Source organism: Myripristis murdjan, chromosome 11 (assembly GCF_902150065.1).
Source record: "Myripristis murdjan chromosome 11, fMyrMur1.1, whole genome shotgun sequence".
Taxonomy (NCBI): domain Eukaryota; kingdom Metazoa; phylum Chordata; class Actinopteri; order Holocentriformes; family Holocentridae; genus Myripristis; species Myripristis murdjan.
Window position 1 is genome coordinate 27,710,756 of NC_043990.1, and position 27,498 is coordinate 27,738,253.

Here is a 27,498-nt window from a genome sequence, read left to right on the forward strand (position 1 = left end):
ACATGGCACAATATTCTGGTTAGAACAGGCACATGCCAGGGGTCTGATTCGGAATATTCTCCAACCGGAATATGACCTTAATCGGGTTCGGTGCGTGTTTACACGACTTTTTGAATTGGCTTTCCAAAGCCAATTGATGCAACTCCAAGACTGTTTAGGCCCCTGAAACAGTTTATGAAACAGTTTAGACCCCAGTATCCCATTAATATTAAAAAAAAAAAAAAATCACAATTCTTAAGTTAATTCGTCCCACCCACCCCTCCTGTTTAAAACTGTGTTTTTCTAGTACTGTGAAGAGCAACATTTTTACACTATTTCAGGCTGTGAAAATTCTGCTACACGTGATCAAAGTGAAACTTTAACAATCTGAGTGGATTAAGGCAGTTATTTTTCAGAAAGTTAGCTGGGGGGAAGTCCAGCTCAATGGCAGGAGGCTAACAGTTAGCATTTAGAGCATCCAGCCAGTATCCAGCACTCAGTAACAATGAGAGGAAGGTAGCACCACTACTGTCCTACAGAACAGCTGGAGGGGAGTGAAATAATATCACATTTTTCAAAATTGGTGAGCCTTCTTGCATGTTGGCAACAGGTCGAGGGAAAATACATTTTCTTCCCATGTTTTTAAGAGTGACAAATAGTCAAGAATTTCAGATAAATATATATATATATTTTTTACAGATTCATACAAAAATCTGTAAAAGTGCACAAATTATGACCTGGAAGGCAAAAGGGGTCCCGAGCGTGATTCTCTGCCAACTACTGCAACAACTTAATAGGCTTAGAATTAGCCTGTCGGAAGCATGGAGAAAGGGATTACTGGTAAGATCCAGAGCCAAAGGAAATGGGGAGCGCTGACACAGTGAGAGGAGATCAAGTTAAACACAACAGTATTATATGTCAAAAAAAAAAAAAAAAAAAAAAAATAGAGGTCCTCTGGCTCACGGAGGATTGGGTGTGCTGGTGTCTTCTCTAGCTTCTTCCCTGAAGGTGAGAGGCATTGCATGCATAAGTAGACTGTTGGTTGACAGTGTGTGTTTTGCCCGGTAAACAAACAGCATTTGCAGTTATCACACTGGGTACAGCCTCGCAAAGCTTCTCAATATGATGGGTAGTTAGTTATGAGGAAGAAATATAAACAACAAAAAAAGTGCTTTCAGTTGATTTCACTGAAATCCTCACCCCTTTCACTCATGCAGGTCTCTGTCGAAATGGACCGTCAACGGTGAAAATTCAAGTCAAAGCTCTTATAACACAAGCAGCACACTCTCCAGCTAATTATATCTATGTTTAGGCAACACAGGGATTTCTCTGTGTTAAGAGTAAGCAGCTTGTTGCCTTGGCTTTTTTTAAGAATTGAGGACTAATTATATCCCCAAACACTCATTCCTCAAATTCTTTTGAGTTTGCGTTTGTGTAATGTGCTTGGTCTTTTTTTGTCTGTTAAGCTTGTTCCGTTTGCTCCTTCTTTTAACCTTGTGAAGCGCTGTTTTGTAATTTAATGTTTTCATGTTTAAGGCGCAAAATAAATAAAGGTGACTTGACTGGATCGTTAAATACATTCTCTTAAACTTGTTAATGGCTGACCCAATTCCAATGAATTTGGCTTGGAGCCTGTAATGGGCAGAAAGAGGGAAACTGCAAGCACCTGCTAGCTGGACACTTGTTGGTAACTGTCCCCCACCCACAAAACGTGACTGAGCAGTCCTCAAATTGGGGAGAAAAGCTGATCTGCAAGCACCAAAGTTTGGCATTTCTTCCCCCAACAGACTGCACAGAGCCAGGACCGCTAATCAAATTTCACTCGTGAAGTAGATGTTTGTCTACAAATTCCATGAAGCTGTTTCTTTTTATTTTTTTTACCTGAGTATTTAGGGCATGTCTGTATTATGCCAAGGCATCACCAGACTGAATAAAGCAGATGTTTATGCAAAATCCTCAAAAATGTTTACGCAAAAAGGTAACCACATGGAAATGTATTGATGCTGGTGGTAAGGTACCAGGCTGTTCCTAATCAAGTTGCAGGAAATTTCCCCAGGCCCTGTCAAGGCCACAAAAACATTCTGCATGTTGAGGTGTGTGTGTGTTTATATTGGCCCTGTTGAATAGATCTACACTGGTAATGATCACAGGATACCGTCTCGTATTGCATTGGAAATACAATTAGCACCGAGTTGAAGATGTTATTTGTAGACAAACATCCTTTGACTGTGAAAAAGACACACGAGGACATCAGTGTCGACCTGCTACAAAATATGTGATATCAAACTGTCGGCAGGTTTTCCGGGGCCATTTGGCTCCTCCATTATGCTAGAAGGACTCCTGCAACGGGGAAGCGGAAGCCGTGATGTGATTAGCCTGAGACTAAACTGCAGATTCAAGCAGCAGCGGTGGGTCTCACAACACCTCTCCCCTTCGGTATAAAGACACAGCTACTAGGTGTGCGCCCGGACAACCTGTCTGATAGTGATGACAAGCCTTTTCCAGAGAATACATCCGAGGGCTGGTGGACAATGTCTAAGCCATGCTACAGAACAATGACTAAGTCTAACTATTGTTCCCTTGTTAAAAAAAAAAAAAAAAAAAAAATTAATCCCCCATTATGTGACAACTGAGGTTAACAGTAGCTGATAAGATGTGTACATGTGCTTGATTGGCTGAGTCTATCGGTGCCGTTTGGTCATCCATCACGTGTCCCAGTCGAGCTCTCTGCAAGCGATACGAACCAGTCTGAGTTCCAGTTCAAAGGCGTCAGGCCTTTCCTGAGGGTTGGCCGACAGCATCTCCCTGATCAGCTGCTTCATGTGGGCGTTCATGCTCTTTTTCCTGGCAGGGATCAGCAGCTCCATCTTGGGGTTCTCCAAAAGGGCCTCCCCTAAGGGTACAATCTCTGAGCCCTGCTGCACGTAGCTCCCCAGCAGCTCCTTCTGCGTCTCCACGTCCACAAAGGTGATGCGTTCCACCATGGCCCAGATGATCACCCCCAGGGCGAAGATATCTGCCTTGGCCGTGTAGTGGCCCTCCCACACCTCAGGAGCCATGTAGAAGTCTGTGCCGCACGCTGTGGACAGGAAGCACTTGTTGACGCTGGCCGGCTCCTCGGGGTTGAGCCCAGAGGTGGAGCAGACTTTGCTCAGTCCGAAGTCGGCCACTTTGAGGGTGGGTTCAGGGGAGCCGGCCGGCGTGCAGCCCTGGGAGATGAGGATGTTGTCTGGTTTGAGGTCGCGGTGGATGATCTGATTGCGGTGCAGGAAGGCCAGGGCGCTGCCCAGCTGGAGCATGAAGCTGGTGTTGGTCTTGCGGCTGGGCTTGCGGGACAAGAGGTAGGCGTTCATGTCACCTCCGTCGCAGAAGTCCATGACGAACCACAAGTAGTAGGCACAGCATGGGTCGAATGTGATCTCGCCTTTCAAAGAAGTCTCCACCAGCTGCAGCAGAAACAAAGAAAAAGGGAGCGTGCCGATGTGAGAACACTGACTGGGGAACAGTGTTAACATTGCTGACTAAGACTATGACTAGAAGTATTCATCAATGGCACTTTTTCCATGACAAAAAGAAGAAAAATATACATTTTTTGGTAAAAACTACAATATAATGACATTTTTGTCAAATTAAAAAAATAAAGAAATTTTAAAAAAAGGAGATGAAAATGCCAGAAAGAGACTCCTGACTTCAGGTTGGAAGGAACAGAGAGAGGGACAAAAACAATACAAAAACAGTACAAAAACAAAAGATAGATACAAAATACAAGGTGCTGTAATGCGGAATGTAGATCAATCTACAAAGCAACAAGTTTTCATTGATTAAAACTAACAAAATCCAAATGACTAAAACCGAAATGCACTTCAGTTAAGAGTAAGACTAATACCACATCAAAACTGACTGTCAAAATCAACACTGGCTGGGGAACAATCAACCTTTTGCAAGTGTCACCAGTGAGATAAAAGCTGAACTGATCCTGCTGAACAAATACAGAGGGAAAAAAAAATAACCCAGCTGCCAAGAGCAAACCACCAAACAAGACTGTGTGACATCCGCATTCAACAGGAAGCAAAAAGACACACTAAGTGCTACTTCTAGTGCTATCAGACAGATCTGCATGGGAGAAAAAAACATGATTATCACTTCAGCCTAGCCTGGAATTTGTGATTGATAAATTAACAACAGTGGGAAAAGACACACCATCATCACTTTAGTTCAAAGGTGTGAGGAGAGAAAAATGTCACTTTTAACCAAAGAAGTAACGCTGCTCTGGCTTTGTTTATGCAGCATGTCTCCTACCATTCTTTGTGGGCCGTCTCTCTGACTGGTGCTTTTTTTTTTTTTTTTTTTGTAAATCAAAGCCATGTGAGAAGCCTCTCATCTCTGCAGCCTTCAGCTGGAGGAACTGAGTTCATTTCATCTCCCCGCAACTCCTCCTTTTTGACAGCTGACCACAAACCTATGAGGTTTCGACGATTTCAAATGAAAGGAAATGCTCTGAAATCATGACTAAACGTGATATATTTTCCACATTTGATGGGATGAAGAGGTTTGTTTGCATGTCAGGTTAACACACTACAAAAGGTACAAGTTTGTTAAAAGATTAATCTAAATCTAAAGTGAATGGATACCTGTGGGTTGGCAAGATAAATCATGATTTTAAATGATTTAAATGCAATATAATGGGTCAAAATATTTGCAACAGTTACACCAACTTGAACTCCTGCTGTAAACAAATGGACTGCAAATTGTTTGACATGCCGCTAGCTAAGGCCTGGGCTACCTCAGACGAATAGATGCAAATTGTCCCACAGTTGCTATGGTCAGATAATTGTCCTCTATTATCATCTGTTTTTCTGTAAGCATGCACTGGAACATTACATGGCAATGGGGGGGAAAAGGCTGGAATAAAAGGGGGTTCTGGGAAAGTGTCCAATGCCAACACAGCAGAAAGCTGAACGAGCGGTCGGACAATAGCCCACGTGCCATTGAAAGACTATAATCAGGCACGGCCAGAGTGCCTTTAGGCCTGCCGTCAGCCAGCGGGGAGGCACCAGGACATGACAGTCTGCAGACAGGTTGACGAGGGAGGGCCTCCTCCAAACCTGACAACACATCCGTGTGAATACAGAGCCACGGACAACACAGATCCAACCAGCAGCGTCCAGCTCACTTAGGATTGCACACCACACACGTGCACGCATGTAGGCATGTAAAGTAGGCTTTTGACTGACCCAGAATAATAATAACTAAACCTACATATTTGTATGTAAGCCCATTCAGATCACATTGAGAGCTTTCCACAGACAACTAATGTAGTATTGATTCATTCTGTCAAATGTGCAATCAATCAAACTGCATTATATCCTTCATATCAGCAGTGGATCATACTGACTAGACCAGATATGAGCTTTTAATGAAATGTCAATATCAGATTAATGCATTTGCAAGACAGTAAATTGGTTTTAACCCCAATACAGGTGCACACGCATGCAAATTCACAACCACAAACTTTCACAATCCAAAATAAAAAAGCAATGTAAATGAGTGAAGACTGCTATAGATACGCCTGTTCTGAGGGTTTTGACAAGTGGCATTCACCTAGAGCCTGAACACAACAAACACAGCTAGTTTACTGCTGGTGGCTCCCCGTACACAGACAATGCTCCAACCATTATCTTAAAGCTACTGTGCATGCAGCGTCCAGGGGGTGCCGAAAAATCTGCTCCATTGCCAGAAGCAATGTGACGACAGATTGTTAATAGGGCAGACGCAAAAACATTTCTTTGAACGCTCTGACACCTAGGACCCTGTGGGCGGGGTTTTATTTCTGGAAGTTTCATGTCATCCTCTTAATAAAATTCACTACATTTATTTATTTTTGGGTAGAATTTAGTTATGATTTTGTGGTAATTTTCTTGTAATGTAACTTTAAATATATTATTATTATTATTATCATTATTATTATATGGATCATTTCTATTTATTTATTAATTGCCATTTCTTTTTTACTAATTTCTTGGTAATTGTGAGATCAGATGCATTTCACAAGCATTTTAATGCAAAAATCTGAGATTGATCCAGCATCGCTAATCCGACATTTAAATATTTAATTTTATAATTATAAATATCATTTTCTTTGCTATTTTTCGCTACTTTTCCTTTTTTTTTTTTTGATAATATGCTTATCAGCTTTTTCCCTATGTTTTTGAGAGAGGCCAAGTGGATTTGCTCAGGTTTAAAGGGTTAAACAGCTAGAATGGTCATTCATCATCATACACTGTGTAACGAATCAAACTCCCTTCCTGTTTGGTACAAACACTGTAAGACTGGTCCACTACAAAAACAACAACAACAAAAACCATAGCAACAAACAACCAACAACTGTTTATCAAATGCCTCCTAATATGTCGCACTACCCTATTGAGCCAGATTCCTCTCCTTCTGGACACTCCTTACTTCCTCGGATAGCTGCCAACGTCTCTGTGTCTGCTAGACAGAAACCCGAAGTCCAAAGCCAGCAAAAATCTGATCTACAGACATCCCAAAGACGTGTCTTGGGAAGAGCTGTAACTCAAACAATCCTTAAAGGGTAAATGTGAGAGACAGAAGATGTTAAATTATACACTAAACCATCCATAGTGTCCTGCTTTATCTCTGTGAGGCCAAATTGATTGCATGAGCACTTGTTTTGATGAATGAGTGCAGGCTTGCCGATATATTGGTTGGATTTAGGCAGCCAGCCCAGCTAAGGTCAATTATGTGTGATGCTTTTGTCTTGTTGATGTACTTTTACAAAAGCAGAGACTCCATACTGTCAACTCTTTATGAACTACAAGAATAATAAATCTTTGACACAGTGCATGTTACTGGTCAAGCAGCAGCACCGTCTGTGCAGACACCAACTATATGGAGGCGCAACATTAAACACAGCCTGTGTGCATAATGTTTTTTTATCCCTCTGTTTAATCTATCAAAAGTTTCCTGCACTATCATCTCAACATGTATTTGAGTAGCCTGGCTAGGAAAAGTAATAATTATCATTTGATGCTGTGCATAGCATGTACATTAGGTTGAAGAGGTAACCCATCTGTAACCAGAACTAGTTGTGATCAGATGGCAGTGCAACTGTCAGCTAAAGCTGCAGTAGCAAGTAAGCAAATGCTAGCTTAGCTTATACCACAGAGAGCGACATTGGCTGTCTACCTGGAGGACAAAAGGCTCACTTTGATTAAACACAAAAAGCAATTCTGCCCACACTTGATTTCAAATGACTGAAGTTACAAACATAAGCTACATTATTTTACCACCAACTGGAACACAGCATGTACCTACATGAAAATTGCTGATGACATGCACGCTGGGTAGACAGCACTCCTCACCTGTGATTTTGTTTCAACATACAGTACTATGAAAATTACTTGTACTTGGCAGTTGCCAAGAAAAGGTGTGTCCATGGGTGTCACTGCACTCTTGTACACAATGTAATGAAATATTTAAGACATCTTACAACTACCAAGTGTCATGTGACTGTCACAACCAGCTACAAACACTCGAGTAGTGTGGAGCATAGTGTCACTAACTGTGGGGAAAGATAGATGTCTTCAATGTGCAACTCTGAATTTCTTATGTCAGTAATCAAATTTCGGGGAATTGCTGTCACTACAAACAAAATTATCATCAAAAAAGTAGCCATCTGGAAAGCAATCAGTTATGAAACTAACAGCAAGCGCTTGTGGAAAGCACTGCACACACCAATGGCCTGAGAGCAGCCTTTGCCTTGCTCACCTCTACAAAGAAAACCCATTCAATGAAAATGTAAGCCATTTGACAACCCTATGCACATAAAGGCACATCACTTCTTTAATAACGCTGACTGTCCACTTGCTTACAGTAAACCCGATCACTTCTAAATTCACTGATGAACTGTCCCATATCCTTCAGTTTGTGCCATTGGAAACTATCTCAGGTGTGACAGGTTCAGGCTGAAGCAAAACAAAACACAGCATTCTCATCATACGGGAATAACTATAAGAATTTTACTGATGGTTAAAAGCAACAACTTGCATGTGCCCACCCAGTTCAACCTGTTTGAAATCATTATGTTTTCTGTAAATTATGGTGGTTTCTGATTGGCTGAGATACTTTACACGCCACGATTGCACCTAAAATTTCAACCTGACTATGAACTGACTCAAATGAGCCCAACAGCCTATTTTAACAGCAGCCATTTTGACTTGAATTAGCAGGGCCAACACAGGTGTTACTGATAACCTTAATGAAGGCTCTGCTCCATTTAGGTCTGACAGAGCCACTGATGTCATTACCTGCTTTTTCATGTTAATACAGCTGCTTTAAAGGGGTCTTTTTGACTTTTTCATTTGAATATTAATGATAAACCTGCATAATGACATGTTTCATATTCACCATTGGTAACCTCCTGCCTATCCTGTGGGACTTGTACACCTCCAGAAACGGGTGGGCAGAATGAGCACAGACCGCACACACGCAGGACACAGTCTGTTTGAACTCCTGCCCTCTGGCAAACACTACAGAGCAATGTGCACCAAAACCACCAGGCACAAGAACCAGGTTTTTTGTTTGTTTGTTTGTTTTGGTTTGGTTTTTTTTTATCCCCACTGGCCATCTCCCTCATGAACACTTAACATCATACTGGACCCCCTGCCCCTCACCCCACACTATCTACTTACATACCTCAGATGTAGAATATAATGTACACTTGTGTGTTTACACTCCAGTACCTGCTAAAGATAGACTTGTAGCCCAGTACCAGGACAGACTGTCTCTCACTCCAGCTTGCTAAATCAGATGTGCAGTATCAATGCACAGCTGTAAATACATATAGAACTGCTGTATACTGCTACGTGGAGTTAGAACAATCCTTGTACAAATATATCCACAGTATTCTACTTATTAATCCTATTTATTTCTTTATGACATATGTAAGTACTGGACACAACTATAAGCTGGAGTCAAATTCCTTGTATGCAAAAGCACGCGTGGCCGGTGAGCACACTTGGCCAATAAAGTCAGTTCTGGTTCTGGTTCTGATATAGACACATGAAAGCAAGGCACAATGAACAGAGACTGATTTGAGAGTTGATCCACAACATGTGGGCTTCCCTTTATTGAATATCTTAAAAAGACTTGGAGATTTGTTTTAAATTTGCAAGAGAGAAGATAAATCCGTTGGTGAGGCATATATCCAAATCTCCTGCAAACAAATACCACCTCCACAGACTATAATTTGTCTGTCCCTCATTTTGGAGCTGTTGGACAGCAGTGTCCTCAACATCCTCACTACAGTCGTTACGTCTACTAATTCCCAAGATCAGAGCCCATGACACATGCTAACAGTTAGCATGTAGCTGTCATCCACACTGATTTACCGTCCCCAAGCTAACATTTTGAAAAATTAGTACATTTAATTATATTAGATCATCAAATAAGTTTTTGTGGTATTCAAGATTGTGATTGAAATATTGTTAAGGAACTGTGCATGAAAACTGTATAAATTATCTAAAATAATATCGCCATAAATTAAAAACTCTTTGCACTCTTCCCTTTGGCAACCAAACTTGCTGAGAGAGAATGAGAACTAACGGATGGCAACCAGGGGAACTGGTGCGACAGAATTATCAACCAGCAGTTTTACTGCCAAGTCCTTCGTAATAGCAACTGACCTGTACATTATAAGGAGACACCATACAAGCAACAAGCTAAGTTGTGCTGTTTGTGGCAAGAGACAAGGCACTTTCCTCAGATTGACAGTGCACTAGCAAGAATTGTGCAGAGCATGGCTGGCCGCCATTCATTACCCAGACTCCTCGGCACCGTTGGCCAAAGACTGTAAAGCCATTGGCAGAACAGCAAAGAGGAGACATCTGGGTGTGCAGAAAACGCTTCCTGCCAAAGAATTTCTTGTCTGTTAAAGAGAAGACATACCTCAGAAAGGAACGGTACCAAGACTTATTACGAGCCAAGAGGCAAACTGATTTATAATCCTTATAACACCAGTGGGTCAACCACAGGACGGCTGTACCTTTCCTATACTGTCTTTGAGCGATCCAAGGGAAAATAAAGAAAGGCAGAAGCGTTATTAGAGGACAATACTATAATAAGATTAATACTCTACATTGGTAAAAAGTTAAAATGGATAAAACACAACATAAGAATTGGAGGCTATATTGTATAGCAGTGGAATAGATGCCTGAGCTGTCTTGTAGGCTTTCCCCTTGAAGAGGGGAGTAAAACCAATACTCAAACAGTCTAGTTAAATATCAAAAGAAACAATAAAAGTGCCAATACAGAGCTGAAGTCTGGCATAATTTTATAGACTGCAAGTTAGCATTTTCATCATTCAGCATGTAATCTAAAATCTAAACTATGAATGAGATTTGAAAAGCCGTGTTACTATCTATAATACATTGTCTTCCATGAAATAAAATACACAAACTGCCTTTTTGAATTTTTGTCCTTCAGTTACTTTTTGTATTTATTGGTACTAGCAAAATGATAACTATCTGGCAGTTAACCTAAATATATATGAAATCTAACAATTACAGTAACAGGTCAATGCAACACTATGAAAATCTTAATTTGATTATACAACAGTGACTACATTTACATACTAAATATTCAGGTTTGGTTGCCCTTTTTCTGAAAAACACAATATTCCGACTGAGCTGTTTGCATGGCTAATGAAAATGAATATACCACTAACATTCCCGTTTACAACCTCCCTCTTTCATCCCGCTTTCATTCTTTCAATCACCTAATTGAAAACGTCAGCGTTGTAATATTTGTGCACATCCAAAAACCTGCTGATATCCTGGGGCCTCATTTATCAACCGTGCGTACGCACAGATGTGTGCGTAATGGGTGCGTTAGAACATTCCCACGCAAAGTATGGGATTTATCAACTTGTACTTTTGCGTAGGAACATGTGTAAATTTAAGTACAACTCTTACCATGCGTACACACAAAACCTAGTGGTAGAACAGTGAAACCACAAATAGAACGCACGAAGAGAGTCACAGTGTTCAGCAACTTCACACGTTCCCTGTTTCCTCTAATTAATAAAAAATCTCAATTAGTAATTTAGCAGACAATTTCAATAATTGATGTACAAGTTATAAAAGACAGCTGTGACAGGACAACCTGAAAAGAAAACTTGAAATGCAAGTGCCATGGCTTATCTTGCACTATTGGAGGATTTGGAAAACCGTTTTCAAAGAGCTGACAGTGAGAGCACAGGGTGGCATCTCAGCAGGTACCGCTTCCCCAAAAACGTACTGATGGATTTATGCCGTGATTTACAACCAGTTTTTAAGTGAGAGACATAACGCACCAAAGCCATCCCAGTGCGCATCCAGCTCCTGTCCACCCTGGGATTTTTGGCCACCGGAACATTTCAGTTAGAGTTTGGAGACATATGCGGCATTTCGCAGCCGACACTAAGCAGAATCATGCCGGCAGTGTTGGATGCAATAATTTCTCTGGCCCCAACTTATATTCAGTTCCCATACAGACATCACCAACAAGCGGAAATTCAACGAGGATTTCACGCCGTCACCGGATTCCCAAACATAATTGGAACCATAGATTGCACCCACATCACAATAAAAACACCACCACACAATCCAATTTCATTCAATCAATGCACAATGCAAATATGTCTCTGTTAAACGTTGTTGCCCGGTAGCTTGGAGGAACGCACGACTCATTCATTCTGCAGAACAGCTCTGTGGGTGTGCGCATCCAAGCAGGAGCTGTTGAGGATGGATGGCTTATTAGTGAGTGTTACAACGTTTCGAAATTATTTTCTGGGCTTCGTATGGTTTATTATAACAGCTCTATAGGTAATCGGGGATAACCACTGAAGCCGTGGTTAATGACCCCCGGAGCCAACCCGAGGACCCCGCAGGAGCAGCGCTACAACCGGGCTCATGTGCGTTGAAGAACCATCATTGAGCGCGCAATAGGCCTGCTAAATGGCCGAGGAAAAAAATCCATTCATGCGCTCTTAAAGGGATTGCTGCTACCATATATGGTCAATTGGAGGCGTTTCTGAATGCAAATGAGCCTAACCATGCACGAGCATGGCAGTTTAGAACAGGTGGGATTTATCATCACAGATTGCTTACTGGCGCGCGTACGACCGGTGTCCGCACGTTTGATAAATACGGATTTTTTTGTACTTACACACATTCTAAGTTTCATTCCTACGAAAGAATTTAGAACCTTTTCTACGCACAGGTTGATAAATGAGGCCCCAGGTCTTTCATGATATTTAAAAGTAGGTGTGTCTCTCCCTCAAACCATAAAGGTGGGCTTTCCTTTTGTGAATGCATCTCCAACTATGGGGTAGTGGTTTGTTTACAACACAGAGCTGACTGCAAACAGGCAGCCGTATGTCACAAACTGAATAACCTTAATAATATCAGCATATCCCAAATGTCAATATAGGAAAATGCTACATTTAGTTAAAGGCCTTATTAGGAATATCCAAACAGAATATACGGTTTACATGATCTGTATCAAATTCGGAATATTGTCACATTCAGAATAACAGTGGAAAATTAGTGTACACATAAATGTACACTAAGCAGATCGAGCTCTGGAAATCAAAAAAACATGTATAACAGAAGTGCACAATTTACTTATTACTGTCAGCTTTCCCTAGTGATAAGAATTTTGTTAGGATTGCTCGATATTAAAAGTAATTAGCCTACATGTTCAGCATTGACAGAGGTGACATTGGTTGATGTCTTCTAAGGCCTAGTACAAAAGTAGAATATTTCATGGATATATGTTTAAAACATCCATTGTTTTTTGTATTTTTTTCAAAAGCCCATTCATATTTTCCATAGGGATTTTGGACTGCCCAACAAATGGTAGTGATGCTAATCTGTGGCATATAAAATTATGTGAGATGATGGCGTACATTTTGGTTACCAATTGGTGCTTTGTATATGTTGTTATGTTCACATGCGTGCCACAGATATAGCTATTTCAACATCTTGAGTGCATTTATATGTCATATGTCAACTCATTTTCAGCCCGCAGAATGAGTGCCTATTATGGGAGGAAATTAGCTAATGGTTGCATTTGAGGTCACTACGTTACAAAAAAAAAAAAAAAGAACCACCCTGAAGGCAGCATTGGCTGTACAAAAAAATTCATCTTCTGAGTCATTCAGTGGGCAGGTGGAGAGTCAAATTTACAATGACCTTTTGACACTTGACTTTTGAAATCAAAGTACTGAAATTTGTTCTGACAACCTCAGTACTGACACATCAGAGTTCATGCTTCGCATGGCATTTTACAGCAAAATTACGTCTGTGATATAAATCATTAATTTTGTTAGTCATATCCAAAACTGCTCACACTTGACTACAGGTATCACAAAAGCCCAAGGAGCACTTCCTACCTGGAAGCTGACAAGCAGTATTTTCAAGTAGTACAGATATCTAACATCTTTGCCATCAGGACTGAATGCAGCATGAATTCAGGATGAGTGTTAAGGCTACAAACTACTGCTGCCAACTCTCCTCCAGCGTGTTCCCAGTCCTTACCTCCAGGTATAGAGGGGAGTTGGAGCCGTGGCTCATCCTCTGGGCGAGCTGGTCCCGCTGTAGGACACACTCCTCCAGGTGGATGACGTTCGGATGCTGGCTCTGGATGCTGCTGAGGGCCCAGAACTCCCGCAGGGCGAGTTCAACGTTCTCCGGAGAGTGGCAGCGGATCTTCTTCACCGCCACCCGGGCACCCGTTCTCTTCACCACCGCCTCATAGACCACACCGTAGCTGCCACGCCCCACCTCCTGGATCAGCTCGTACTTTGGCTGGCTGCTTACCATCCTATTCCTCACTGTGGAAAAACAAAATGTGGCTTTAAGGAGTGTTTTTCAAGTTACAGATTTTCATTCACTGTACTTTATTATCTCTAGGGGGTAAGTTCCTTTTTGCACTTTGGTAGAGCTGCAGGTTCTGCATTACCACAGTATTAAAGGCTTATAATGGGGAGGGAAATACTACTGAAAAAACAGCTGCTTTCTATCCATTTCATTAATTTCATTTCCCCCTTTTTTCAGGTAAACTTCTCATCTAAGTGCAGTTATTTGGTACCACCCAAGTTCAAATTGGGCTTCCTTGCCTTAGTGAACTAAAGGAGTTAACCCTCTAGCACTCAAATAAAGTACTCCAAAATGCTACTGTGGACCCACCCTAGGAAAATCACCTTTACATTCTACAACAAGTTGGCAACATATATCCATTGCTGCTTGGCGAGCAACGGCTAAGGTTAAACCCAATTTCTGGAGCAGTTTGACAGTGTTAAATTACTACCTTGGCCTCAGTACAGGCTCACTTTTGAAGCATGCAGAGGAAACAGAAAACAGTCAACAGCAGTCGGCTGCGTTTACAGCTCTGTCCATATATTTCTGTTCTATGATAATATTCACAAGACCGTCTATCTATCATGTGATGCTACATGCTGCTCGTACCCTGTTTTAGTCTTTGGCTTATTAAAAAAGAAGAACATCACACTGGCTGTGCTGCTTGTTAGCCATGCCAAAATGAAAAGGGCTTCCAGTTACACACATCTTGAATGTATATGTCTTGCAGCTTGATGGATCATTAAAATTGAGGAAGAGACGCATTCACTGGCTATGGTAGAGCTCAAATGTTTGATTCTTATGATGCATCATAGGACTCATACCGCATTGGTCTTTGTACGTCAAACTCAAATGTTAGCAAGGTGCTGCATATCTTTTCCAGTGACATGATTCAAAGTATTTCATAGGGCTGGGCGATAAAAGCAAAATCAACTGTCACTGACCAAATACCTTGATATCAGTATTGTAGGGATGAGTAATGATGCTTTCATAAAGTATTTATCCATGAGAGTTTTGATCAACAACCATTAGTAAATCTATCTATCTATCTATTAGCAATGTGGACATGATGACTAAGCAGCTAGAGGCCAACAATAGAACAGTTAAAACAGAAGTTCAGAAAACTGTATCCCTTTAACTAAAATGCAGCTTTTAAAACCAGGAAAAGAACAAACTCATGTCATAACACAATATCCAAAATCCCAGACAATATCTAGTTTTATATCATGATACTGATATAATATCGGTATCATTCCCAACCCTCATTCAGTGAGGATTATCCTACATAACAAAACAGCTCTGCTTTAACTGCTCCCTCTTGTGGACAGGTGGAAAGCACCCCTCACCCACCACCACCCCTCCTCAGTAACTATAGCTGACAGCAAAATGTTTATCTAGGCTGCCAAACTTGCTCTTAAATATCTTCTTAAAATCCTCTGGCCTATTATCAAACTGCTGTGGGATCAGGACATCCTCCTTGATCCCACTAATCCTTATCATGTAGCTGTTGCTCCTTTCACCTGTCACAGCACATAAACAGGTACTATGGTCTGTACCGTTCACACAAGACAAGCTTTTTCATCCAATCGTGGCTACTTGAGCTCACAAATAGGCAATCCAGTCGCCAGGGGGTGGTCACAGCATGTCAGTGAAATGAATGGACAACTTAGGCTTAGTTTTGAAGAAAAACGGAACATCTTTGGGAATATTACGGGTTTTACCCCGATGGCAAAGTTGAGCCTAAGGATATTACGCAGCCTATTTGCAAGCTGGGTAAAAGATGTGTGTGAAGACCACTAATTTATTAGCACACATTTGGATTCACCATCCTTCTACGGCTGCAAAACTGTCTCAACCAAGCACTGCTACCAGCACAGGTGCTGTTAGCCAAAACACACCTCACCATGTGTCAATAAACACACACGGCAACACAGATGCAAAGGCACTGTCTGTGTGCCCGTGCATTTCCGTTTAACATTAGCCTACATCTTATCCTCAATATCACAATCCAAATAATATCTATAACATTAGCTACTGAGATAGAGTGCAAAGTTTTGGTCAACTGGCATATGGAGAACAGAGATGCGGGTTGTCAAATCCATGGAAGAGAGGGCAAACTGGTTTGTAGTTAAAATTCACTTGTCACTTCTCATGATTAATGGGGCTCAACTGGCAGACAGGCCATTCTACCAGAAATATCTCTAAATGCAAAGTAGAGTGCAGTTTCAAAAGATTATTTTTAAAATAACTTACATCTGATAGTATTTTTATTATTACCTTAACACTGGTGTAGGAAGAAACAATCATGGATCATCCCTTAAACTGCTGATATACTGTCTGACTGCTCACAGGCACAAGCCTAGTATCTGCTAGGCTAATTGTTGCAGAACCTGTTCTGGAAAACATTTTGTCTTTTTACTTGAATATTAATGGCATGTCAAGTAATTATATTGTGATTGTCCCAGGAATGTTTGCTTAGGATGAGCCAAAAGAAATTAAGTGTAAGGTGGTGAGGCCACTTCCTCAGCAGTAGACGTGGTTTAAAGTAGAAGAAATCTTGAACCATCTGAGCAGTGTTTGTAAAATTTCTCAAGGCTTACTCTTACTGACAGTTGACCCTACATACTGTAGGGTCAGCTGTAAGTAATAAACATGACTGCTACCATTCAGATAACTGTATTTGCTTTACAAACTTTTTTTTAAAAAAAAATTCATATGCAGTGCTGTCACAGTACCAGTTTTGCAAGTTAAGCTAGGCAAATAAGAAATTCAACCAGAACCGATGAGGTGCAAAAACCACTCAGATGCTTCATTACTCGTGAACAGCAGCTGGGTGTCCATTTTTGTCGACTCTGGAAGTCAAACAGATTATTTGCCTCTGTTTGACTTCCTACTTTTAGTTTTGTCAAGGTTTAAGACATGGTGGACTGCAGCTGTTTGACTACAGAAGTTCACTGTCCAGAGACAAGCTGCAGCTCACTCTACTCACATCCTCCTTTTTCTGTTAAATATTTAAATCCAGGTGCCATCACTATGTATACGCCATGTGGTTACAGAACTTAATGAGAAGTTAATATTGAACAAGTCTTTCAACACAGTACCAGAGCGGTATTGAATAGCTTGGGTGACAAACCAAATATCCAGAGAAGTGAGCTTCAAAATCAACACAGGGCATTACTAAAAGCCTGATATAAATAGTAAATGGACTGTATTTCTATAGAGCTTTTCTAGTCTACTGACCTCTCAAAGCACTTTGCCTTTGCCTCTCATTCAACCATTCAGACACACACTCACACACTGATGCCAGAGGCTACCATGCAAGGTGCAAAGCTGCCCATCAGGAGCGGTTAGGGGTTCAGCGTCTTACTCAAGGACACACTCTCTGGACGAGCCAGGAACCCCCAGAATACCAGATGACCGCATGACCTCCTGAGCCACAGCCCCCCATAACAGTTTGGATAACAATTATACATGTAAAAATGAAGCTGTTGGCATGTCACTCCTTAACAACTTAACAGGGAAGGGGAAAAATTGATTCACTTAAGTATTGCAATTCTTTTTGTGACAATTTTTAATCCATTTTGTTTATTACTGAATTGCTTTAACAACCTAACAAATCTGTTGGCACCATACATGTCATGCTAGGTTGTCAGCAAGAGGACTGAATATCGCTCCAAAGTTAGGCTAAACTTTGACGATTTTTAAAAGGGGTCTCTTGACCTATGACCTCCAGATCTCTGAATGAAAATAGGCTCTCTGGGCAGCCACGGCTCTTGCCTTTGCAGACATGCCCACCTTATGCTAATCCCATGCAGTTTGGGCTACAAACCATACAGTCCAAATGTGTTCTTTTGGCCTGTTGTAAAATGGTGTATTTGTGCAGACTGGGGCCTAAACAGTCTTGGAGATGCATCAGTTGGCTTTGACTGCAAAGCTGAGACTCTTGTGGATTCAATGAGCCACATTTGATTCATGTGTGATGATGTTAGCCCCCATAATAGCCATTTTACTGTGGTGAGACCACCATGAAACTTGTCACTGTATACAATGACCTATTGTGACCTCTAGGATAATCACAGTCTCATGAAACATTACATCCACAAACACGAGGATAATTCAAAAAACAAATCCTAAATAAATCGTAACATTGAATCACAATACTTGTAGAAATGCTACATTTAAGAATCACAGTACATATTTAATCTTCACCAAGTATCATGATAGTATCGGATGAGGAGATAAGTTCATCGTCCGTGCCCTACAACTTAACCTGATGTCCTTTTCAAAAGCCCAGTCAGACATATAATAAGACACTGAGTGGCCTTACATCAGGCCATCTGTCACCCTGTGGCAACTCACATGCCAGTGGCCAAGCACTAATTATGTTATAATGTAGTGGGATTATAGACTGTCAGGCCAGCCTCAGTTACAGAACTTGTTAAAGGCAAAATTTCTTTGCTGATTGGCCTGGGTGCATAACTGATAGAAAAAGACCCAAGGCTCTACTAGAAGTATGCCGAATTAAAGTGTAGATCCTCATGGTGCAGAGAAGCCCTTAAGGTATCCTGTCCCAGGTGTGTGTTTTTGCCGATAAGCACATCATCTTTGACAAGATATTTACGAACTGAGCTTGGGGGCTGCGACAAGTTAGAACCCAAATGAGTCCAGACTCCAACACTTTGGTACTGACAATACCAGCCATAGTCTTCCTCCGGCTTTAGAGAGGAGGCAGCGACAGTGTGCACTAACTCGCTCTCACGCCAGCCAATGTGGATCCAACCGACTTCTCAGCAAACTCCTTTCTATAGATACAGCACAGTGGCTCACATTGTGTCAGATTTAGAGATGGGACAACAGACAAGGGGGATGTAACGCTTCATCTGACGGCGAGAATGTTAGCCAGCATGCTAACAGGGTAATTAGACAGACAGACGCACAGACAGTCACTTAGCTGATTGGCTAACCAGCTACAGTATGTGGCCTGGCCAGCGTGAGCTAACGTTAATGTTGTTGGTTAGCTAGCTAATCATGTTAACGCCAGCTAACAAAAGAGTCCACATCTCGCCAGCAGAATCGACAACTGCATCGGCATCGAGCTTCTCCAATTTCAATCTAAAACAAGTTAATAATCAATAAGTTGTACTAGGACACTGGAGGGGCGTGCAGAACAGGCATATGGCACTGACAGTTTATTGTCCTGTGTGTGTCTAACGTTATGCGTGCAGTCAACACATTCTGCCAGGTTCCTCACAACACACACACACACACATATACACACATACACACACAGAGAGAGAGAGAGAGAGAGACAGACACACACCTGCGCACCAAGTCGACCAGCCACAACTAGAACTGGGACAAAAGACGTTCGTCCGTCAATAGATAAAACTCGTGGTGGTAAGTTGGGAGTCTGTGTCGGCTTGCTCTCACCTTTAAATCTTCTCGCAGGGGTTCATTTGTTGTCTTCCTCACTCTCCCTGGCAGCCATTACCACCGCCGCGCACGCTCTGCTCTCGCGCAGTCAAACTGAATGCGAGAGCGTGCAGCTGTTAGAACACCAGCGGCAAGGCAGCCAGAAAAGACACACCGCTTCCGGTTACAGCTTTCAAAATTAAACCCATTACTCTAATCAATGCACTGTCAAACATTACATAACATAATATAGGTTGGACCGGTTTTGAAAGCAGATAATTAGAAATTTACACCACCTATTATTATTATTATTATTATTATTATGACATTTTGAGATAATAATGAATATTTTGTGCCACCATTCAATATCGGGAAATTAGGGCCATTTTCACAATGAAACTTTCAAATGACAAGTGTTCAGTATTTTCCTCAGAATTTTATTTTTCAGGTTTGAGAGGAAAATCCTCTGGAACAGCATTTAGACCACCATGATGAGACTCTAAACACTGTGTGATAACACACGTACACATGTTGTTGAATATGATGATGTTTTAGAATGAATTCAGTTCAAGAGCTTCTGACTTTTTTTATTTATTTATTTATTTTTAATAATCAAATCAATCAAACAAATTAATCATAGTTATCATTTAAAATTTGGACAACACCAACAGGCAGATATTTGATTTTGGATAACTGTCTATCCTATAGGGAGTTTTAGTTTAACGCTATCCCACATTGAAACACCTACTCTAGCTATGATCCCGCTGACAAATTTTCCCAGGGGGTGATAAATTTGCTTCCCATGAGATTTATTTTGAAAGCAGGAAATCTGCTTTTCCGGTTTCATTCTTAGGTAACTGTGGCTTACCTAACGCAGTTACCAGCGTTTTGGCACTTGCCAAGCAGCCAGTCAATGAAGCGCAGCCCCTCACAACTGTCACTTGTTTCCCACACCATGTTATTGTCGTTAGTAGTATGAGTATTAGTATTGTTATAGGCTTTTATTAAAGTCCAGTGGAGAGATGCTGACACTCCAGACCAGTCAGAAAGTGGCCTCATCAGTCCTGTCCTGTGCTGGTATTTATCCTCTTTATTCTTTTGTTTCAGTCCCACTCAAACTACTATGTGTCGTAGACCTATTGGGGTTATACCGCATTATTTTCATTCTGGTTTATTTAAGGTTCCAGTCTCAAAGGGCAAAAAAAAAAAAAAAAAAAAAAAAAAAAAAAAGTGCTTTTAAACAAATGTTCGTCTATTTCTCCCTCTCCTTTGTCTGATCTCTGTTTCATATTTAGTATGACCCAAATTGGCCAGACAAGATTGAAATAATTAAAAGTCAGTGCTGAAAAACTTAAAAGCCTGTGGTGGGTGGGTGTTCAAAAGCTTTTCCCTGCTCCCTACCTCCCCCCCTCCACACTAGGCTTCTCCTCCTTTGTGGGGGAGTCATGGGAGAGGAGGAGGGGAAGGAGGTGAGGAGGAGGAGAGCAGGGAGAAACTGGAAGAGCCTCTTCATTGCAGCATATTAGACTTTGGGCATGAAACTTTCTCTGGTTGCTGGCTCTGTGGAGAGGCAACTTTTGTGCTGTGGAAGTACAGAGAAATGATGAAGTCTGTCATGCTGGATATTTTTCCAAAACAATAACACATTAGCTCTTTTTTTCTCACAGGGATATTCATGCTAAAGACTTGTCAGTATCTACGAAACAGACTGGACTGCACATGTTCATGACTAAAACTTAAAACAGACAGTGAAGATGACTATCCATCTAATTTATGATATCAGATATATGAAAGTCTGATATATATCAAACAAAGTGATATATCAGTCTAATTTGAATGATAGGGTTTCACCAGAAACCTGGATATTCCCCGTGAGGAATAGATGAGCTCACCTCCAGGAGGCGACATAGAGCACTAAAGCTGGGCTAAAGAGAGTCAAATGAACCTCTGCCAGTGGGACAGTGAGAAGACTCATTGGACGAATGAAAGCCATTTAGAGGAAAAATGCTTTTTCCTCTGCTAGTAGAAATCTTCTGAAACTGACATCACTTAACAACCACTGATTTCATATTAGCTTATAATTATGTCTGCATTCTAAATATTGGGCCATGTAACAATGACAGTAATAGTCCAGTTACTGGTAATTATTTGGAATCCAATAAATCATCATTTTGTTGCATTTAGCATTATTAACCATCTTATAGTCTCCTCTCTGTATCAAGTGCTCAGCACTGCCCCCAATGGCCAAAAGACTGTACTGCAGTGTTCCTCTGTCTGGCAGCAGGTAATGGCTGTGGTTCAGCTTTCTCTATAGGCTTCAATTTTACTTTTCATCCAGAGGTACTATGAGCTGTGTATTTATTGTAATCATCTAAGATACAGCGCTTCAACCTTTTTGCCCATGGGCTGCCATGACAGACAGATAGGTACCAGAATTCAGAAGCCATTTTCACCACTGTATGGGCCAAAAACATAGCTGGAACAGACAGGACCCCCGCCAAATGACTGCTGGTTGCCACCATGGCTGCTGTGTTGGACAAACCTGCTCACCGCATTTGGCAGGTGGCTGCTCATGTCCCACTAATGCAGCTCATGTGTAAAATCAGCCTCTGACAATCCAAAACCCTCAAACTTCATCCTCTTTACCTGACCCAACCCTGTCTGAGGGTTGTTTTCAAACAGGAGCGCTAATGCAAAGTACTAACTGGCCAATACTGGACTCATGACAGTTATCATGTGATGCATTTCCAGGCAATCCTCCACCACAGCAAATGTTTTGGGCTGTATTTAAGGACATACAGTCACACCGATCATTATTTAAACTAATATACATTATCTACAAGGGGTAGAAAACTTTAAGGGTATTGCGAAAGTAACCAGTACGGTGTGAAAAGGGTTTCTAAAAGGTCTGAACAATATATTGGCTTGTTGATTCAGGCGTTTTGTTAAAAATCAGGTCAAGTCTTGAAGGAACTGTCCACCTCTGACAAGATGGATATGATGAAGTTTGGATGACTTCATGTTGGCAGAACCTTAAGTAATGTCATTACTAACACCAGTGTTTACCCTGCTATTTCATGTCAAAATGGCTGCTGTGAAAAAAGTTGTCTGTGGAAAGAACTTAAAATAAATTGTTTGTAACAAGAGGGTTTGATCAGAGTTTACCCAAGTATCCATTCGAATTTCTGTGACTATGTTTATTGTAATTATTAAAAATGATGATGATTACTATTCTTACGATATTGAGTTTCCTGTGTTTTACTGTTCCATGGTCTACATGCTGTTTCAAAGGCTTTTCTACCCCAACAAGAATAAAAATCTGAGAAAAATACTGAATACATGAAATCCATAATGAATGGGGGCAAAGGTCAAATTTAAAGATAGTGAATAACAATATCAACATCAGCTTATATGCCTTAGGTCTATATATAATGACAAAGAATCATATTGTGTACAATAAGAACCAGGACAATGACACCAAACGTCCCGTACTTTTGATCTTTAATTTCCCATTGCATTGCAGCACAAATTATTTGAGTTGTAAACTGAAAAGACAATCGTCAAAGTGGTGGCATGATCCATACACAAATGCAAACAGCATCATTGTCTTAGTTAAGGCTACATTGTGTTTTTCAGCGCAACCCTGAGACCTGAATAAAGACAAACTTACCCAGAGAGCCATGCGTACATCCAAGAGTCAGTTCTCTGTGATTTTGCAGAAAATATATTGTGTTTTCTAAAATATGAGCTAAATATCCTTTCCTTTAGCTACAAAGTTATGGCAGTTACCTCCACTAAAATGTGAAGTTTTTGTATTTGACGGAGCTATTTCACATCTAACCAGAGAGAGAAACACAACAAGTGGGTGTGTCTGCTCTGGTAAGTATAGATATGGGTGTTCGTTTGGGCTTTTTTTTTTTTTTTTTTTTTTTTTGAAAATCAACAAAGCCCTGGTTGTGTATTTTATGAACTTCAGTCTAAAACAGGATCTCCCATTATAATCACAGCAACCAAAGACACAAAAGTCATAAAGCTATTCAAAAAAAAATACAGCAATGCAGCATCATTTCAGTGTGAGGTAGAACATACATTTCATTTTCAATACAATGTAAAAACAAAACAACAACAACAACAACATATAAATATCTCAACAGACAAGTTAATCAACACAAATTTACAACAGTGGGGTTTTGGGCATAAGCTGTCCATTTCAACACCTCACTGTGAAACGTCCTGAGGTAGACTTGTATAGATTTTTGACAAGACAGTTCCAGTCTTGGTCACACATAAGAGCAATACAAAAAAAAAAAAAAAACTCTACAAGAAACAAGACAAATGGAAAGCGCTGGGACATGGAGGAGAAGATTAGATTATTACACATGATAAATTGGACCCTACTGTACAGCAGCAGAGTGAGCAGCAGGGTGAACTCAAGCACATAATAGAGCCATAATGATCACTAATGGTGATCAGTGTGAATGCTTTTAAAGGACCATAACAATGATTCTGAATGTTTGGCCTATTTACTACAGTTTACCCACATTTTACAGGGCAACAAACCATTTTGCAAATCATGCACAGGTACTAAAGATTTAACAGCATGACATTTTTCGATGAGACACCCACCTTATAATGATCTGCTCTTGTTGCTGACAAAATCATTGCCATTCATAAACCACAAAACTGATAATTGGCTGTGTAAAGCAAGAGTTTCCTCAGGGACTATTTTCCAGTGGGGAGACCATATCACTCCGCCCCAATATCAAGTCATCAAAACACAACAGTGCTGCTGATTTTAGGAAAACTAATGGGGACGGCTTTATTACGGTGATGGAATACTGCTGTGATGAAAGTTTAAAGTCTCTGAAAGTTCATTTGCATATCGTAGTGGAATGAATGGAGACCAATGGCTAGATAAAATTTGGGAAAAGATTAGCAGAAACATGAAGTGTATACATTTTGTAGATATTATGATGAACATACAGAATCACTGGAATGGTCCTTTAACTAAGCTTTGCTCCCCGCTCACTTTCCAGTCCCTACTACATGAAAACTACTCTATTCTACGTTACAGTCACTACCATGCAGAGAGAGAGACATTATATTAATATTAAAGGGAAAAAAACACTAGATATGTACAGCAAAAACAATATCAAAGTGATTTTCAACACTTAGTGCCATGCTTGCTTTGACTTGCTAGGGAGAAATGTTGATGATATCTGCTGTGTCATTTCTGGATACCAAGTCTGATATCTATCAGAGTAGTACTGTCAAAAATAAACATCATTTCAGTGCTAATACTGAACAAAATAAAACATCATACAGTGAATCATCATCATAATCATGGTGAGCATTATTCACATTGACACTTAAAGGGAAAATCCACCCTGCAGTACGTTTGTGATAACGCTGTAATTTGTGGTGCACTACTCTCCTTCAGCTTCCCTTGTCTCTGACCTCAGTTAGCGATTGCCAGCATTTCCCAGAATGCCCTTTGGCAAACCCACTGCTCAAGGGTCATGAACTTTCTGTTTTCAATCACAGCTGAGAAATATAATTACTTTTCCACAATGAATCTGAACATTGTGTATACTGCGTCCATTCTTGTCTTGCTGCTGCACCAGATTTTGATTTATTGAGGCCAGTCTTAGCAAAAAAAAAAAAAGAAAGAAAGAAAGAAAGAAAGAAAAAATTGTTTTCTCTGCCTCTCCTGTGATGGATTTCTCACTGTGTGATTGAATGTCAGGCCTAAATGGTAGTTAGAAAGAAGTTCTTGCTCTTTGATTCTGAGGGAGTGATGTTTTCTTCTGTCAAATTCCATTGTAGCTGCAGGAAGTGTCTGGGTGTGATGTCACGTCCTCTGTGTTTGGCCAGTTAGAAACAGGAATAAGAAAAACACGCCAACAATCAACAAAATGGACCCAGAACTGCAAGGTATATTGTGTTGTAAGTGTTTTAGGGTGGATTTTTTCCCTTTAAGTCATGCTAGATTAACACAATTCTTCCTGCTCTATATTGTCTATTAGATTTAAAAAAAAAAAAAAAATCACAATAGTGCATGGCTCATTCGGCAATCAACGCCCTAGGCTTTCCGGCAACCCAGAACATTATGTAAATAAATTAAAGATTTAGACACCTCCTAAAATCAACTATCAGAAAAGTTCTCCCTGAGTTCAAGATGAAGATGCTAAATTAACTGAATTCAGCCTGAAGTTAATGGGATCAGCAAAGCGCTTCACCCAGAGGAAACTCCTAACCATGACAGTGAGGACGATTTCCACACTGCATTGCTATTAGCAACATTACACAGACAGATGATGCATATTTTGCAATGTTTGGCGTCCTTTACCCAGCATTGCAGTTATCTGAAATGAGCATTAACGAATCAGTTATTTTAAAAATGACATGATCGGTAAAGAGAGCACAGGAGAATGAGATGTAGCCAAACATTGTAATAGGATACTGTGTGGTACTGGTGTTATGAAGGTACAGAGACATTACTGTACTTCACATTATTTGTAAAGTACAATAACATCGAGGTGTCTGCTCTTTAACCGACACCTGTGGCAGCGGAAGGAAGTTAAGGAATGATCACATTATCATGCAAGAGAGACAGCGCAGACGCCAGGGAAATATGTTGACATTTTACATTTCTGCAAACCAAGGACATGTTGAATATAAAGCAAGTGAAAAATGGCATGTTAGGAGTTGGTGGGGTGGTGGACGGTGCACTCAACAGGGGTTTGAGTCCCACGTCAGCAGGTGTTTGTTTCTAGCTAACATTTTGTGACATGAACCATGACCGTTTCCTAACCTTAACCATGACCACAAACCTTTTCCTCACCTTAACCAAGTAGCTTTGGTGGCTATTGAAGCCACCAAACGTAGTCAGTAACGTTAGTTGCAGTCACAAGACATCGTCAGGCTCCACTACATTGGCTATAAGTCTACATGTTAATATACAACATATTTTTGGTTCAGAAACGCTGACATTTCAATGTGTTTGTTGGTTTGCAGAAACGCAAAACGGCAACATTTTATTCTGGCTTCTGGTTTGCGACGGCAGCACTGCTCTACACAAGACTGTCCTGCTGCAAAACACAGAAACAGTGACTGTGTGTGTCCTGGACTGAGACAAGGAGCATTACGTATGGAACAACCTGGTTTGTTACGAAGATGTTAACAATTTACTTTAACATGCATTCCACAAAAAGCTTTGTTGGACCATGTAGACTCAACTGAGAAAAAAAAAATAGAGAATAAGCGCATAATTTATCCAAGAATCATAAAGCCTAAACCATCAAATTTTGTGCTTATTCCATGTTTTTTACAGTCCTCACATAAATGCAATTTTACACTGTCCACCTGTCAGTGTGGACAGTTGCAAAAATTTGGTCTTTAAAAGATTTTGTGCTATCTTTCCATTGTAGAGTGCTGGATACTGGCTCGATGCTCCAAATGCTAACTGTTAGCCTCCTGCCATTGAGCTGGAGATTAGGAAGAATCAGAGCAGAAGTTAGGATGTCGTGAACATCCTAACTTCTGCACTACCACGCAATTTGTTTATTTAACAATATGAGTGGATTAAGGTGGTTATTTTTCAGAATATTAGCTGGGGAGGAAGTCCAACAGTTAGCATTTGGAGCCTCCAGCAAGTATCCAGCACTCAACAATGAAAGGAAGATAGCACCACTACTGTCCTACACAACAGCTGGGGTGAGTGAAATAATAGCAACTTTATCAAAATGGGTGAACTGTCCCTTTAATGTAGACTACTGTGGTTATACAACAGTGTACGAAGTGGTGCGCATAGAACAAGATTCTTGTTTTTGCATGATAATGAGATGGGAGAACCACTCTGAATAAATAGTTAATATAAAATGATTATATCTATATACATTTTAGTGGTGAAAAAAAGCAATTCAAGGCTTGAGAATTTTAGCATAAAATGCAAGTCCTAACAAACAAAAGTCTCAGCTCCTTCCAAGAAAGCCTGTGCTATCACTCTGGCTTTATCTACATTTTTCAAGTAAAATATGTGAAGAAATAATATTCACAGGAAAAATCCCTGAAATGTAAGTATGAAACATTTTGATTACTACTGTTCCGCAGACAAAGCCTGCCATACAATCAACACGGGTCTTGCATAAACGCTCAAATAATGAAAGAGCAACTTGGAAATCTCTGA

The 27,498-nt window shown here is 40.6% G+C and overlaps 1 protein-coding gene across 1 annotated transcript; it reads right to left on the minus strand.

Moving 5' to 3' along the window:
* Positions 1–668: 668 nt before the first annotated feature.
* On the minus strand, positions 669–19,411 carry pdik1l (PDLIM1 interacting kinase 1 like). Its single transcript, XM_030063919.1, has 3 exons — positions 19,329–19,411; positions 13,578–13,873; positions 669–3,425 (listed from the first exon to the last, which is right to left on the minus strand). The coding sequence occupies exons 2-3, from the start codon at positions 13,860–13,862 to the stop codon at positions 2,685–2,687; spliced, it is 1,026 nt and encodes a 341-aa protein (XP_029919779.1). The 5' UTR covers positions 13,863–13,873; positions 19,329–19,411; the 3' UTR covers positions 669–2,684.
* Between the last annotated feature and the right edge of the window lie 8,087 nt (positions 19,412–27,498).